General features: G+C 32.9%; 1 protein-coding gene across 1 annotated transcript; it reads left to right on the top strand.

The window, feature by feature from the left end:
• Positions 1 to 511: 511 nt before the first annotated feature.
• LOC133332682 (protein draper) lies at positions 512 to 11,554 on the top strand. Its single transcript, XM_061541061.1, has 10 exons — positions 512 to 643; positions 1,945 to 2,108; positions 2,200 to 2,331; positions 3,736 to 3,982; positions 4,072 to 5,111; positions 6,355 to 6,894; positions 6,958 to 7,125; positions 8,517 to 8,816; positions 8,902 to 9,054; positions 11,271 to 11,554. The coding sequence occupies exons 1-10, from the start codon at positions 519 to 521 to the stop codon at positions 11,552 to 11,554; spliced, it is 3,153 nt and encodes a 1,050-aa protein (XP_061397045.1). The 5' UTR covers positions 512 to 518.
• The last annotated feature ends 5,679 nt before the right edge of the window (positions 11,555 to 17,233 follow it).

Genomic DNA, 17,233 nt, shown 5'->3' with positions numbered 1-17,233 from the left:
CAACAACATAATAATCAACATTCCAGCGTAAACAAACAAAGCCTGGGAGTTAAAATCCCATTATACTACAACGAGCTCAAGTCATCTCTGTGGAATTGAAAATAACAACTATAGCACAGCACAGCCAAACAATACACTTACGGTCAGGCGAGAGATGAAGTAGATGACGACGAACAAAAACATACTGAATCATCATTAACAGCATTCGTCAATTTGTAAAAAAATAGAACAGCTGGGAGAAAGCAAAAAAAAAAAACAGTGTTCAGTTTTTTTGTAAGGAAACTAATTTAAGGTGCTGGAAACCGTAACCGTTAAGGCGGTTTGAAAAAATGTATATTTATTTTAAATAGCTCCAAGAAATATTGAAAGTAAGTTTGTCAATTTTGTTTGTTTCAAATTCGATTTAATTTTTTTTCTTTCTTTTCAGATTTGTTTATTATTATTTTGCTTTGAATATTTTTAAAATTTTGCTTCGATTTTCACTATCTGTACACAGTACAGAGGACTGCCGCATAATTATGACACACACACGCATTTTACTGTTCTACAGTAGCTGCCTCATCGTTTTGGCCTATGCTCGAACAGAATTACTATTCGATCAGGAAAATCGAAAAGATTTAAATGTTTGCAAAACAAAAGTAACGTAAGTATTGCTGACTACAAAACCATGATAGTCTTTAGTCTGGGTTTATACATGCAACTTTTTAAGCAACTCTGTTGCTGCTCTCTACGATTCTCTTTTGAATTTCTTCCCCCTTGTCACTTTTTATACGTCTCGCTTCAAAGAGCTCAGCAGAGTTGCTTACAAAAGTTGCATGTATAAACCCAGACTTAAAAATTCACTTATTCTTTAAGAAATATCTACAAGTTTGTATAATCGGGACATTTGTGGTAAATGTTAAATTGTGGTCGGGAGATAACGAAATACCAAACGACAGACACTCGGGTTGGATACTTGATGCGGGAACATGTTCTGTGAATAAATATATTGCTCACCAAGGTCCGAAAATGCCGAATTTTAACCATTTAACCTATATAGAGATTATACTAAATATATGCTTATAAACCGATATTGATAACTTTTGGTAGAATCTTTACCACCCAAAGAAATCCAAAACTTGCAAATTAGAGCCAATTCTGTTGAAAATATTTTCTGAAATCCTTAAAATACTGAAAATTGAACCTAGAAACTCAAATTAGATTCGTGTCGTTTGAAAAACGTGCTCAAAATACCGAATGGTAGGAAATCCAAAATATAAAATTACCACCATTTTGGTGACAAAACACCCCAAAACACCGACATTTGTGGTGTACCGTTATATGAGGGATACCCCAGGATTTGTTGGAAGGTTTACGCCAATGATGAGAACACAAAATACAAAAAATTTACTCACTTCGGTTTAAAAAGGTATCAAAAATAATAAAATCAATCAATATCAATCAATCAATAATAAAACGTGGACCGATATATCCCACTTTGCAATACCAGCAATTTTAGGAGTAATAGCTATGTAAGAACCAAATTTCAAAGCTATATCTTAAATAATGCGAACTCTATTGTGATTTCAACAGACAGTCAGACATGGCTAAATCGATATATAATTAGATTCTAATCAAGAATATATATATATATATATATATATATATATCAGAATATGTTTTCGTTATGTTCAAGGTCTTATGACAAAATTAGTTTTTTTTCTACGATCCCCCATTTTTTAGATATTTTTAATGTCGACCTAATGGGGGAAGTTATAAAAAGTACACACATCGTTTTTAAACAACTAATTTATTTTCTTTATATTTTATACTGTGATGTTATTAAGATAAACCACAGGGTTGCATATATTATTTTTAGCATATCAATGTAAAAAAATTTGTAACCACAGTCTCTTTATATTTTTTTGGTTTCTAATAATTTTAATTTATTTTTATATCCTTTAGATATCCCGTGACAGTAATAACCACAGAATTACAAAATTATCAAGTACGAACGAATAATTGGTGTTTCAATGTACCGCCACGATGCTCATCATACAAACTACAAACGCGAGTGGTAAATAAAACCACGACATTGATGAAAGAACGATTTGATATCGATTGTTGTGGTGAGTAATTCGATTTATTTATATATGATCAAATGGGCCTAATTGTTTTATATTCATTTTTGTTAAATAATTGTGTATGTCTGTTTTTTAGAGGGATATATGCGTAACCCCGTGGATGACACCTGCATACCCAAATGTGATGAGAAATGTGTTCATGGTGTTTGTGTGGCGCCCAATAAATGCAAATGTGAACATGGTTATGGTGGACCGGCCTGTGATATAAGTTCGTATTATTATGCTTTATTTTTTATATCTTCCTTTTGTTATATTTTCTTCTTGTAGCACACTATGAAAGCCTTCAGTGTTGTTGTTTGTGTTACTTTTTCTCTATATATTGAAGAACAATAATTGTAGCTTTCGTTTCAAATCGTTGAAGTAGTTTGGAGTGATATTTTGTATAAAAAAAAGCAATTTTTTTTCTTTGAAATAGGTGAGAGAGGAATGTCCTCCTGCTAATGTCCTCCTCTATGTTCCAAACAACTTAGTTTTTGTTTAAAGACATTTATCTATGACACTGTGCAATAAATATTTCAAATTCCTTTTATGCGCCCGGAAACCATCCATGCCCCCTGGAAAAACATATTTTTGAAATGATCGTTTCTGGTAGTCTTCGAAAAAATAATTATAACAAATATTTGGTGTCTAGAGCGACTGAAAACAAAACAAAGATAACGTTTTCAACCCATTTAATCCCCACAATACCATCTGATGATCATCGACAATCTGTACGTCCTTGACAATAACCGGAACGTCAAGCGTGGTAATGGTTAAACTAAACAATATCAGAATATGTAGACAATTTAAAGTGTTTAAGCAATACTCCCAATTCCGAGTACATACATCCATAAAATTGGTCTCAATTTAAACGTCAAGAAGTCCTCTTCAATATACTAACAACTTATAGGATCTATGTCCTTCAGGAGTGATTGATACAAGTTACATAGATATGATAAAAAAATAAAATTAGGTTAAAAAGTGCTAATATTAAAATTTTTATTTTTTAATCACAATATTATTCTGTCTTTTGCACTCGATTATTTATGTTGCACAGTGTTATCTACGATTTGTAACGAAAGCACAATTTGTTCTGTTTTATTTTATAGAATTTTTTGTCATTTCGAAATATTAAAACCTATTTTTTAATGTCGTTGCTTTAGCTTTGCTTTTAATAACAAATAACATTGGAGTTTAGTTTCTTTAGCTTTTTTATACTTATTATACACAAAACATCCCACACCTACCCATCCACTTTACCCCACACCCAAATCTGTTTCCTAAAGAAAAAATGCAATACCACCTTGTCCACAAAAGTATTGCACCAATTTACAATAATTCCATAGAAATTTATTAAACTAAGACACTTCCACACATTCACATACACTACGACCACAAAATCAAAACTTATCTACAAATAGGTGTCCTGTTCCGAAATACTCGTATGTGTCTAATATGGACTTCCCCAATTCCAAAATATGCAATTAACCAGGCAAAAGCAATAGTTTTCTTTCTCTGAGAACTATGAAATATTGTGCACAATGGTGTTTTTTATTCTATTTACCATATCCTATATCTTCTAATATTTCTTCCCCCTTTCGCGTTCCTTCGCATCTGAATTATCTTCGACTAGATTGCCCAACTGGCTATTGGGGTCGTGACTGTAAAAAACAATGTGATTGCTTTAATAATGCCACATGTGAACCATATACCGGTGCCTGCCAGTGTGACAAGGGTTACACGGGCGAAAAATGTCAAGATACCTGTCCCCTGGGTTATTATGGTGCTGAATGTTTAGAGGAGTGTCGTTGTGAAAACGGTGGTTCATGTCATCATGTTTCGGGTGAATGTATATGTGCTCCAGGTTTTACCGGACCATTGTAAGTTTGAAAAAAAAGAGTTGAAAGCAAAACAAAAAAGGATTGGTTACTAATTTTATAAATTTAATTTCGAAAAAAAAAAACAAAAGATGTGAAGATCAGTGTCCGGATGGTAAACATGGTGCCCAGTGTAAACAGGATTGTCGTTGCCAAAACGACGGTAAATGTGATCCTCAAAATGGTGAATGTATGTGCCCACCCGGCTGGACAGGAGATGTCTGTGCCAATAAATGCCCCACCGGCAGCTATGGACCAAATTGTGAACAACCCTGTGAATGTTTTAAGGGTGCTCCGTGTCATCACATTACCGGCAAATGTGAATGTCCTCCTGGCTATATGGGTGATCGTTGTTTCGATGAATGCCCCTCGAATACTTATGGACTCAATTGTACGGAAGAATGTCAATGTCTAAATGATGCCACCTGTGATAAGGCAACTGGTATGTGTCAATGTCGTCCCGGTTGGACGGGTGATGATTGTGGTACCCGCATATGCCCGGACAATGAATATGGCATCAATTGTACCAAATCATGTGAATGTGAAATGCAATATACCGAGCTGTGTCATCCGGAAACGGGGAAATGTCTTTGCCAAGTTGGCTGGAGTGGCACTTTGTGTAATAGACCATGTCCCTTCCTCAAGTATGGACCAAATTGTGAACTAAATTGCAATTGTAAAAATAATGCCAAATGTAATCCCATGAATGGCACCTGCATTTGTGCTCCCGGCTATAAGGGTGAAACCTGCGAAGAGGTCTGCGACGAAGGTTACTACGGCCAGGATTGTGCCCTTAAATGTGACTGTCAAAATGGTGCAAAATGTGCCCCCGAAACGGGCCAGTGTTTCTGTACCCCCGGATGGAAAAATCTCAAATGTGATCGTCCCTGTGATTCGAATCATTATGGCCAGGATTGCATTAGTGTGTGTGAGTGTAAAAATAATGCCGCCTGCAATCCCACCGATGGTAAATGTACCTGTCCGGCTGGCTTCAAGGGTGCCAAGTGTGAGCAGAAATGTGATTTTGGCACTTTCGGCCAGGACTGTGCCCAGCAGTGTGAATGTGACTTCAACAATACAATTGCCTGTGAAAGTTCCGATGGCAAATGTATATGCAAACAGGGATGGGGAGGTATAGAACAAAAATCTACAATTTTCTAAAACTATCTACTAGTTATATTTGTATAAATCATTAGTATAAGAATTTCACAATACATTTTCAACTACAAACCAACGGTGATGGATTATTTACTCGGCAACACATACACATTCATATTTCCCCCTTCTTAAACAACTCCAAGGTTATTTAGAGACTTTAACCTGTTTCCCCCATTGATATACCCCCTCAGAACACATACATACATTATCATATTCATTGTTCAGCAACACAAAAAAAAAAACACTAATAGTTTTTTTTTACATTTTTGCATGAGTTATGAATTATTAATAGCATGATCTGGTAGTTTATAGATTAACAAGTTTTGGAAAAAATAATAAACAATAATTGGAAGTGATTCTGATAAAAATGGGAAAAAATATTTTTAAGAAAATTAACGTTTGTGATGATCAACGCCTGTCTTGGTTCCCAAAAAAAAGTACTCTTACAAAATCAACGTATTTGTTGCTCTTTAAAAATATTCAAAAAAAGCAGGCATGTGGTAGATCCTGAAAAACATTTTTTAAATCGAATTATGTGGCAGAATTTGGACAAATAATTTTAATCCAGTGAGCGGAGCAGTATAGTCGCACGGGGGCCGACCATATCCCTACACAACTACCATGAAATTCAACTTTCGGCGGATCTATATTCCGAGACATGGCGATATTTCGCGATATTTGCCCATTATTGACCGTTTAGAGGCCAACAGCTGCTCTTTCTTACTCTGACATATTTCCGAATTTGTTTAACCTGGGTCTAGGACCAATATTTCGCGCAGTTACAAACACTCTGGGCCACACAAAGCTAAAATACACCGACAACATATTTGTTGTAGATATTGAAAAAATAATTCTAAATAATCCACGTTTGTGGTAAACTTAAAAAAAAAATCACCGACTGTGTTAGTCTTTGAAAAATATTGACTTTGCACGATCAGATTGTTAACCTCCAAATGGGATGAAAAACTCCATTTTGACCATATATTAAAATCCTTATGTTTTTACAAAATATTGCCCACAAATACTTCCAAAACTTGTAATTAGAATAGTTAGTTCTTATAAACCAAATTCATTTCCTTTTATTTTCTTAATTTAATTTATTTTATATTTTTCTTTCCTTCATTTATTTTTGCTTTTGCGTTTTGCCTGCTGTGTGTGTTGGGTTATGTTTGCTCCTTTATATTACGTTTAAAATCAACTATAAAAAACCATTGAAGGCGTTCATTGTGAGACAAATTGTAAACCAGGTTATTATGGTGAAAATTGTGATCAAGTTTGCAGATGTAAAAATAACTCTTCGTGTGATCCCGATTCGGGACGTTGTATATGTTCGGCCGGCTGGACCGGTGAAGATTGTTCGCAGCCCTGCGAAGAGGGTTTCTATGGCAATGGCTGCAAGGAGAAATGTCCAACTATTGTGCATGGCAATAAAAGCTGCGATCATATAACTGGTGAAATACGTTGTCGTGATGGTTATATTGGCCTGACATGTGAACACCCCTGTCCGACGGGTTATTATGGTCCTGGATGTACGAAAAAATGTAATTGTTATCATGGTGGAGAATGTAATCACATAACGGGTGTATGTCAATGTATGCCCGGTTGGACGGGACAGAGTTGTAATATGACCTGTCCGGATGGTTATTATGGTCAAAATTGTTCACAGGAATGTCATTGCCAAAATGATAATGGTTGCCGGAAAAATGATGGACTGTGTCTGTGCAAACCCGGTTGGATGGGAACACGTTGTGATGAAGGTGAGTGGATGAGTAGAGTTATTTTTAAATGATCTTAAAATTTATTTTCTTGTTTTGTTTCAGTCTGCCCCGAGGGTTTCTATGGTGAGCACTGCATGCGTTCGTGCCAATGTGCTTCACCCAATTTCGTATGCCAAGCCACTGATGGCTGTGTATGCCGCAAAGGATTTACCGGACCCAATTGTGATTTAACCAAAGCTGAACAACATATTCAGGAAGCTGAACGTGATAGTAAGTAGCACTTTTTGTTAACCCGGGAAAATTATAAAAATATATTTTAAAATAACATTTAAATAAATTTAACCTATAAAAATTAATTTAAACTAATTTATGACAGATCTTAAAAAAATAAATTTTAAAACTAGGTTAGGTTAGGTTGAAAATATGGGTGGATAATACCACCACATGCCCAACATCAGAAGGACATGCACATATGCCAATTGAGGCCTATTGTTCGTTCTATAAATGCGGAGAAAGTTAGAATTAGTGAAAGTTTAGATTAAAAAACATTTGGGTTTGATTCCGCTATGAATATAGGAATTCCATGTTTTTTTTTTTTTGAGAACTCCTTCAGTCTTCACCATTCACACCCCCTTAGATCGGTTAGTTCGTGATGAGTGTCATTTCCCAAGAAGGCATGTAAATGCTGGGCAATGACATAGGAAATGTTCCAGCGCTTCACTGTCTTCCCTACACGCTTTGCACAATGTGCTATTTTCGCATCCAATCTTGAGTAGATGTGCCTTCAGGCTGAGGTGTCCCGTTAAAATACCCTTCAGTCAGCTTATTTCTTTTTTGTTTAGCGTTCAATTTTAAAATTAAAAAAACCAGTGAGCGGAGAAGTATAGCCGGACGGGGCCGACCATACGATGCTCTACACAACTACCACGGAACACTTTCTGCGTATTTTTATTCCGAGTCTGGGTAATATATTGAGATAGTTGTACCCTTTTGCCCGATTAGAGGTCAACTTCACATCTTCCTTACACTGACTTATTATCCGAATATTACTAATATTCAGTATAGTATACAGCTCCACGTTCTAACCCTGACATATTTTCCAAATTTTGTTTTCCCGAGGTGAATATTTAACCCATAAAGTAAACATGTTGTAGTTGATTTGCGCGGAGAGCGGACCCTCTAGTGGGGTAATAGTAGTACTAAACAATATCATAGCACATATACACCTTCAAATATTTACGTATAATTCCCACATCCGAGTACATACAACCATTTAATTTGTATCAAGTTAAAGGTCAGCCACGCTTCTTCGATATAATATTAACTTGTCGGGTCTATGGCCTTCAGGTGTAAATATATTCGCCATAGAATACAAAATTTGTCATTTGTCACACAAAAGTCTGGGTCCATTTGACCCGCAAAATATTGACCGATCTGTATGAAAACAGGCATGCTTATTTTTTGGCCCGATCACCTTCTCCATGTAAAAATTCCCGATGTTTGGGCCATAATTGCGGCCTCTAGATCGACTCAGCTAGTACAAACATAGTTGTGTAGGTTATAAATACTAAGCTTCTGGATAGATTTTCAAAATTAATACTTTAAAAAGTCCACGATTTATTATTATTATTTGTTTACAAAAATATTTTCTTTTTTTTTAGCAGGTCGTGCCGGTCTAGCATGGGGTTTATCACTGGCAATATTGTTTGTTGCCATCATAATTGCTGTCATTTTCTATTATCGTCGAAGAGTGTCAAATTTGAAAACCGAGATTGCTCACGTTCAATATATCAGTGATCCCACACAAGGTTGGCCAGATCGTCATAATTTCGACAATCCCGTCTATGGAATGCAGGCCAATAATTCGGAGACACGGCTACTGAATAATCTTAGACCGAAAATTAATAATCTCAATTGTGGTGGTGATATGTATGCCGATGATTCCAATACCAGTAGTAGAGGTAAGAAATTCAAACAAAATAATATTCAATTTGAACTCAAATTCTAATTATTTCTGGTTCTGTTTTTGTTTTTGAACACTCCTAGCTGGTACTTATTCGATTAATTACAATCATGATATGTTTGCGAAGAATTTCAATGCCGATTTGACCAATCCCACAGTTTACAATTCATTGGAGGGTTTAAAGGAGGAACATGTCTATGATGAAATTAAACAAAAAGAGGGATACAAGGATCCGGGTAAGTAAATACTTTTTATTAAATACAAATGATGTTTGTACATTTTAAAATGTCATTCATTACGCTTTTCTTCATTTTATTTATCTGTCTTTATGTCTGCAAATTCTCTGTAATAATTCATGAACGCAGTTAAGAAATATAACAAAACTCTATTTCCTGAGGGTAAGAACAAGAAGATGATGAATACAATTTTAAGTTTCAATCAAACTACAAGTACACCTCCTCCTCCTCATCTTTTTTTATATGCTTCTTCCTCATGTGCGTATTTTATTATATTTCATTGCATTTTCTGTGTTGTTGTTGTGTACATTCATAATGTGATATAGTTTTGGTTAGTCTAAAAACAAAAAAACTATTTGTTTCGTGATTGGAATAATTTGTAGTTGTTTTGTGTCGTTGCTGTGTTTTATTTTTATTACTGAATTTTAATTTTTATAGCTTCCATGAAATAGCTAAAAGTTCAATTGAGTTGAGTTTTTTATTATTATTGTATTTATACCTAATTTATTTGCTTATAATTATAAATTGTTGGTCAAAATGGAAATATTGAATGAAATATTAAAATAAAAATCAACGTCTGGTAAAATCATTGAACAAATATTAAAAAAATCAAAGTCTTGCAAATAATTGAAGAAATATTAAAAAAAAACCGCGCGTTTTAAAATCATTAAAAAAATCAATTGAAATAGTAAAACTTATATATATATATATATTAAATCCACATCTATATAAATTGATTTAAAAATACTTTTTAAAATAAAAAATAATTCAACTATGTAAAGTAATTACTAAAATATATGCGCCTAATTAAAAAAAATAAACTCAAGCCTTGACTAAGCAGTAAAAAATAATTTGAAACGCGTTTAAGTTCTGTCAGAACCTGCATTTCTTAGAAATTTTGAGTCCTTTATATGTAGATTATATATTTGTATTTTGTATACTAGATATTTGGGAAAAAGGAAAAACCAAATTGCAAACATGTCGGTTGGAAAACAGGACTAGACATTTCTATATACCGAAAATTAAGCGGCGACTTTGCATGGGAGTCTTGTAAACATGAGCCCATATTGAAAACAAGTCCTTTAGGCTAAAATCTTCGATATACCGACAATTTGCGGGTCATTCTTTATGTCAAAGTATGGACTTAAATCGAATATATTTAGGAAAGATTTAGGAAATTTTCACACTACGTTAACCCGGAATGTCAAATTACAGCCAGATTTTGTAGGGAAATTCTGCTAAAACTTTGTGCCAAACATGGATCTATATCGAAAATTTCGGCAAACATATTTTTAACCATTCAAGAATGCCAAATTAGAACAACTTTGGTTGGAAAATGCAGATAAATGAAATTACCAAAAATGAGGTCGTTTCCACGACAGAGGGGTCTACAATCCGAAACGACCCGAGTCTTACTCGGCCAACGCCTGTCACCTCAGCCCGTTGTGTAAAATCAATAGGGCTGCTACAACAACAACCAAAAATGAGGCGGAACCGTTATAAGTCCAAGTATGGACCCATATTGAATAATTTTTTACAAAAATGTTTTTCGCCCTCCAAGAATCAGCAATCGCAAATTACATCATGTAGAAAAAACGACTAATGCCATCAAAATATAGAAAATTAGGCGATGTTAAAACAAAACTCCGAAATGGAAAATTACAGTAATTTTGGCGGACATTCTTTAAAAATTTATGGTTGGGAAAAGATTTAAAAAAAACAAATTCACGCATGGTGTTAAAATCCCAATGATGTTTAAATCCCAGATAAGAATATTATTTCATTTTTAAAAGTCAAGTCAATTTAGGAAGTGTTTTAACGCGATATAAGGTCTTCCAGTAGTCTTCTTTAGATAGCAAACAATTGTCAATGGTAGAATATCTCTTCTCGGCAGCCTTATGGCTTTCCAACACAAAAAAAACTTCTCTTAGGCACCTATCTAATTCTTCGATTTAACGTTTGAATGATATTTTGAGTTTGATGATCTTTTCTCGCACATTCCGACCTTCCCCCATTTTTTTTATAGCCTGAAATACTTTTTCCAACTTCTCATGGGGATTTTTTTTAATATGGTTATATTGTAAAATTTCGTATTATATGTTTGTTTTGTTGTAGCACTATTACCAGATATACACAACCATCTCATTGTGTTCCAATCGTTTTAAATTTTTTTACATAACAGTCGAATTTATCTTTATTTTTCTCCCCTTTCGCAGATGAATACGACCATTTGGATTATTCGAGACCTAGCACATCACAAAAACCCCATTATCATCGCATGAACGATACCATGTTGAACATAAATCGTGATGAGGAAAAGCCGAGCAATTTAAAAACCATGGAAGTGCTCCTAAAGAAATGTCTACCACCCGGTGTGGCGCCCGAAGGTGATGACACAGAAAATGAGGATAACAATGCTGTGTGTAGCGCCAGTATAGCCGATGATAATGATAATGCATCGACGGCAACACCATCAACCAGCTCCGAACATATAAAATAAGTAAATTCTTCGATATCATAGAATACATACTACAACATATTATCATTATTATTATGAATATATTGCGAAGATATAAGTCTGTTTAAGTGAATGTGTATAGAGTTTGCTCAAGCAACCATTAACAAATGGGTATACAAAAAATCAAACATACATTTCATTTTAATTTTTATAAGGAGTCGAAGAAAAAGGACAATATATATATTTTTCAATGTATACCCCCTTTAGGCATTTTATATTTTAGGAGCCTGTTTGAGAAACTTTTGTTTTTAGCAAAGCGAATACTAAAAAACTTTAGTTTTTAGGTGTTTTTTTCTTACTATTTTCCCTCTCTCTCTCTCTTATGCTGCATATCTTGTATTAGAGTGCGATTTTTTTCCAAATATATTTCTTTGTGAATTTATTTAGTTTTATTTTCAAACTGAAATGCACTGTCACTTTCTTTACTATATTAAATATATTTTGTGTATAATACTATATTTTGTAATTTATTTAATTTTTTTTTTTTTAAATTTCATAAACTAAAAAAAAAGAACATGATAATATCTCAGAATTATATTTAAGTATTTTTATAGTATCGATCATCGATTATATACCGCATCATTATATTATAGTTATGTATATGCATTTTTTTTGTAAGATATTTTTTTCTTCTACAGAATTAATTTGCTCACATATAATTTGTTTCGCCCATTTGCTCATTCTTTATTAATATTTTTGGCTTTATTTTTGTATGTAAATTCTTTTCTCAAACTATTTTACTTGTAGATTTTTTTTATTATTATTTGTAAATCCTTTACTTTTGTTTTATAAAAAATTAAATGTATATTTTGAAATAAAAAATATTACCATGAATTTGCTATAACTCAAAATGTGATTTGTGAACATACATACAAAAGAAAACTGTTGTTTAAAATTTAAATTATCCTTTAACAAACGTTATGAAAAATTGAAAATGAGAAATGTAAGAGATTGTTATAGACACAAAACCATTTAAAAGGTGAGGTCTACCTTCTATGGATGAATAAAAATTTAAAGAAGAAGTTAGAAGATATCGCTCATTTGCTGCAAGATAGGCATAACTAAAAAAAAAAAACATTTTGCAGAAAATGCTTTTTAAATTTTCAATTTAACAGACGTTACATAGGAAATTCTACAGTGTCTCAATCAGAGTGTGTAAGATATATTCATATGACTTGTACACAACATAAGGTCTATTGTATAGCGAAAAATCATGCATCATTAACTCGAAAATTACGTTTTTTGAGTTATGCCTGTCTTGCAGCAGATGAGCGATATGATGACCTTCCATAGACATCTTTTTCGGCCTTTGTTAAGTCATTAGATGGACTTGGGCAGTACAAATGGAGAAATGATTTTGTGTCATTATAGGACTTCAATGGGATTTATAATAGATAAAAAATCCGTTTTCATTTGAACTCCCCAAGTCAATCTAATGACTTAACAAAGGCCGAAAATATAAATCTTCAAAATTAAATAAAAAGCTTTGGTGATATTTTATAGTCCAAATGATTTTTATAGTTTTTATACCCTACACAACTATGTTGTCAGGGTATTATGTCTTTGTGGAGCCACATTTTGGTCCTTGACCCACCTTAAGTATACCGATAGTCATATCTCGACTAGCTGAGTCATGTGTGTCCGTCCGTCCAATCTTCACAAAATTTTTCACGTAGGATGGGTTCTGGCCAATGAAGACCGCTATTGTTTTTGGTAAAGGTCGGTTAATTTTTAGGGGCTGAAATATGGACTAAATACTTAATTTTTGTCTGATTTTCTAGACGCTCCAGAGGTCGCAATTATGACCCAAACATCACGAATTTTTACATGGAGGAAGGGATCGGGCCAAAATTTGTATTCTATAGCATATATATTTACCCCTGAAGGACATAGACCCGAGAAGTTGACTGTATATCCAAGAGGAATTTCTTTAAAATAACGTCTTTGCTTACTACTTGTGTTTTATGTTTTTATAGTGATTTCATGACTGCCCTCAAGACATGATGATTCAGGTAAACACGCTATAATTATCGTCGATGCTCATTAATTTTGAGTTATAGCATTTTTGTGTTTTTTTTTCAATTATTTATTGAAATAAAAAATGCAATTAAAAATTAAAATAACAGTACCTACCTAAAAGTCAATGGAAAAAATAAATACCTTTATCCTCTCTTCCCATATTTATAAAATAAGCAATTTTAAAAATAAAAAATATTTTTAATATACACGTCATAGAAGTTCTAGGAAAAAATATTTTATTTAAAAATCCACGACATTGAGTTTCTTTAAAATAACGTCTTTGCTTATTACCTGTGTTTTAGGGTTTTATAGTGATTTCATGTCTGCCCTCAAGACAGGCGGAAACACATCAGAGTCCATCATTATTTGAGTTATAGCATTGTCTGTCAATTATTTATTGAGATAAAATATGTAATTAAAAATTAAAATAACAGTACCTACATACAAGTCAATGGAAAAACATAAATACCTTTATCCTCTCTTCCCATATTTATAAAATAAGCATTTTAAAAATAAAAAAAAAAATATTTTTGTATTAAACATATCTTTAAAATAATAGAATGAAAGCATGTGTAAGTCAAGACATTTTGGAAATAAATGTTAGCTGTAGTCTACATTTCAATTTGCCCTGACAACCTATTGGAAAGGTATCGGGTTGCAACATTTTTTTTTTTCATTCTATAAGAAAAGATGTGCGATAAAAAAGATCTTCATATAGAAAATATTTCATCGAATATTAAACTAGACTAAGTTTGAGTGAGAAAATAAATATGCGATATTAATGAATTTAAAAAAATAATAAAATTAATAAAATTTGGAGATATAAGAATTTGGTTAATTTTTTAAAATTGGAGAAAAAACAATACGTTAATAAAATTTGCAATGAATATATAAATCAAATTTAAAATATATATAAATAAAATTTAAAAATATATATATAAAAAAAATGAAAATTTATATAAATAAAAATTTAAAAAATAAAATACATCACTACAAACCATTAACCCATATTAAAAACAAATCATTAAAATTCATAAACAATTGGCCAAAAAGTTTTTTGAAAAAACATAATGTTGGATTTCAAATCGATCACTGCGAACAAAAAATTAAACATATTTTTTCTGAAAAACAAAAGCAATTATTATTACAAATAAAAATATTAAGGTTAAACAATACAAAAATATTTTACACTATTTATATAAGATCAAATCATTACAAAATTATATATCTATACGAAATAAATAAATATATACATATTAATATTTAAAATTAAATTGTTAAACAATTATGTAATAGAAAACAAAACAATAATAATATACAAATAAATATATTCCATAAATAAAATAAATACAATTTAAACGACTTTCAGAATTTTATGGGGATAAAATAAGTTTTGAAACGGTCAACTCTATTTTAATTCAACTTATGTATTTTATTTACGATAGTGTAAACACATAGCTCATTTAACATTTAAATATTTGCAATTAAAGGTTACTTATGTCAATAATATTTAAATATTATCATCAAATTACATCTCTAATTCCACACCCAATGTGGAGCCTGCTTTAATTTGGGTTTGTAAAATGTCGCCCCTATGTACCAGAAGCAGATAGCCGAGGGGTCCAAATTTTGAATTTGATCTATGTAAGGTAAAAATATTACGTTGTGCAAAGTTTCGATGAAATTGGATATTCCGTTCGTTTCATATGAGATGTAAAGGTTTTCAAAATTTTGACCCTTAGTGTGGGAGGTACTAGAAGGACTGGGCGGATAATTCCCACCTTTAAACATTACACAGTAAAGGTTTAAATATTAGGCTGTGCAAAGTTTAGTTCAAATCGTAGAGTCCGTTCGCATCACATTTCAAAATTAATTTTTAGCAAAATTTGGAGTATTTTGGGTGAGATGTATTTGAAGGGCTGGACCGATATTCTCCATATTTGTACATAATTTATGTTTAGAATAGATATTACGATGTGCGTATTTTGTATAAAATCGGATATTTCATACGATCTTTATTGGATTAACAATTTTTCAAAATTGTGATCCTCGTGGGGGAGATACCAGAAGGAAAAGGCCGATGGGCGCCATCTTCAAATATGATTTAGAATGGGTAAAAAACAACGATGTGTGTGTGGGGGGGTTTGGTTTAAATCGAACATTCCATTCGCCGAATATTGGCTTTATAAATATTCAATTATTTACCCTTTGTGGGGGTGATACCTCCCCCCAACTAATGGGGGAGTTACCCCCCATTGGTTGACCAATGGATACCATATTCGGACTTGGTTAATATGATAGATTGTGCAAACTTTGGTTCAAATCGGACATTCCATTCGCGATTAATATTGAATTTAAAAAATAAAAAATTTTGAACATTTGTGGGGGAGGTACCACAAGCAGTGGACCAATGGGTCCCATCTTCGGTCTGGATCTAGGTTTGGTAAAGATAATTGGTTGTGCAAAGTTTGATTCAAATCGGACATTCCATTCGATAGATATTGGATTTATAAAATTTTCATAATTTTTGGGGGAGGTATCAGAAGGGATGGAACAATGGGTCCCATCTTCGGTCTGGATCTAGGTTTGGTAAAGATAATAGGTTGTGCAAAGTTTGGTTCAAAACGGACATTCCATTCGCCAATATTGGATTTATAAATATTGAAAATTTTGACCATTTGTTAGGGAGGTAACAGAAGAAGTGGACCAATTGGTCCCATCTTCGGACTTAATCTTGGCTTGGTAAATATAATAGATTGTGCAAAATTTGGTTCAAATCGGACATTCTATTCTATGGGTCAAATATTGAACTTAAAAATATTTAAATTTTTTAACATTTAAAATTTGGACCAATGGGTCTCATTTTCGGACTAGATCTAGGTTTGGTAAATATATTTGGTTGTGCAGAGTTTGGTTGAAATCGGACATTCCATTCGCCAGAGATTGAATTTAAAAATATTGACATTTTTGACCATTTGTGGGGGAGGTACCAGAAGGAGTTTGAATATGATCTAGGCTTGGTAAAGATAATAGGATTTGCAAACTTTGGTTCAAGTCGGAAATTCCATTCGCCTAATATCGAATTTAAAAATATTGAAATTTTTGACCATTTGTGGGGAAGGTACCATCTCCGCTCTGGATCTAGGCTTGAAAAAGACAATAGATGTAGAGGTTTTCAAAATAGTAGTAGTACGTTCGCATGATATTATAAAATTAATTGTCAGCACAGTTTTGACCATTTTGTGTGGAAGGTACCAGAAGTAGTGGTCCGATATTCCCCATTTTCGAACTTGTTTTAAGTTTGGAAGAAATATTACGATGTGCAAAATTTGAAAGTAATCGGTTACTTTCTTCGAAAATTATCGGGCGCACCAGACAACCAGAAAGACACATCGACAAGCATACATTCGTAAATCAATTCCAAATTGCCTGAAACGGATTTGGTCCAAAGAAACATGCGGTCTAAAAACATTTTTCAATGAGACACATTTTGACCAAAAGTGTAAATAAATACCCTCATAAACCACAAAAGACTGAGGGTATGGCCGTTCAAGAACAGAATACATCATTCTAGACTCAATTCAATGTGCTATGGGAAATTTCGTGTAAATCAAGCAAAAATCGTGTCTACTTTGTTCAAAT

Source organism: Musca vetustissima, unplaced genomic scaffold (genome assembly GCF_032173495.1).
Source record: "Musca vetustissima isolate MV318-11 ecotype Yass unplaced genomic scaffold, APGP_CSIRO_Mvet_v1 utg4602, whole genome shotgun sequence".
NCBI lineage: Eukaryota > Metazoa > Arthropoda > Insecta > Diptera > Muscidae > Musca > Musca vetustissima.
This window is presented reverse-complemented; position numbering and strand designations above follow the sequence as displayed.

Bases quoted from the DNA above. Each gene is read 5' to 3' on its own strand.
- LOC133332682 (XM_061541061.1), top strand. From the start codon at position 519: ATGACACACACACGCATTTTACTGTTCTACAGTAGCTGCCTCATCGTT. The intron at 2,109-2,199 runs GTGAGTAATTCG...TCTGTTTTTTAG, and splicing joins ATTTGATATCGATTGTTGTG to AGGGATATATGCGTAACCCC. The intron at 5,112-6,354 runs GTATAGAACAAA...AAACCATTGAAG, and splicing joins ATGCAAACAGGGATGGGGAG to GCGTTCATTGTGAGACAAAT.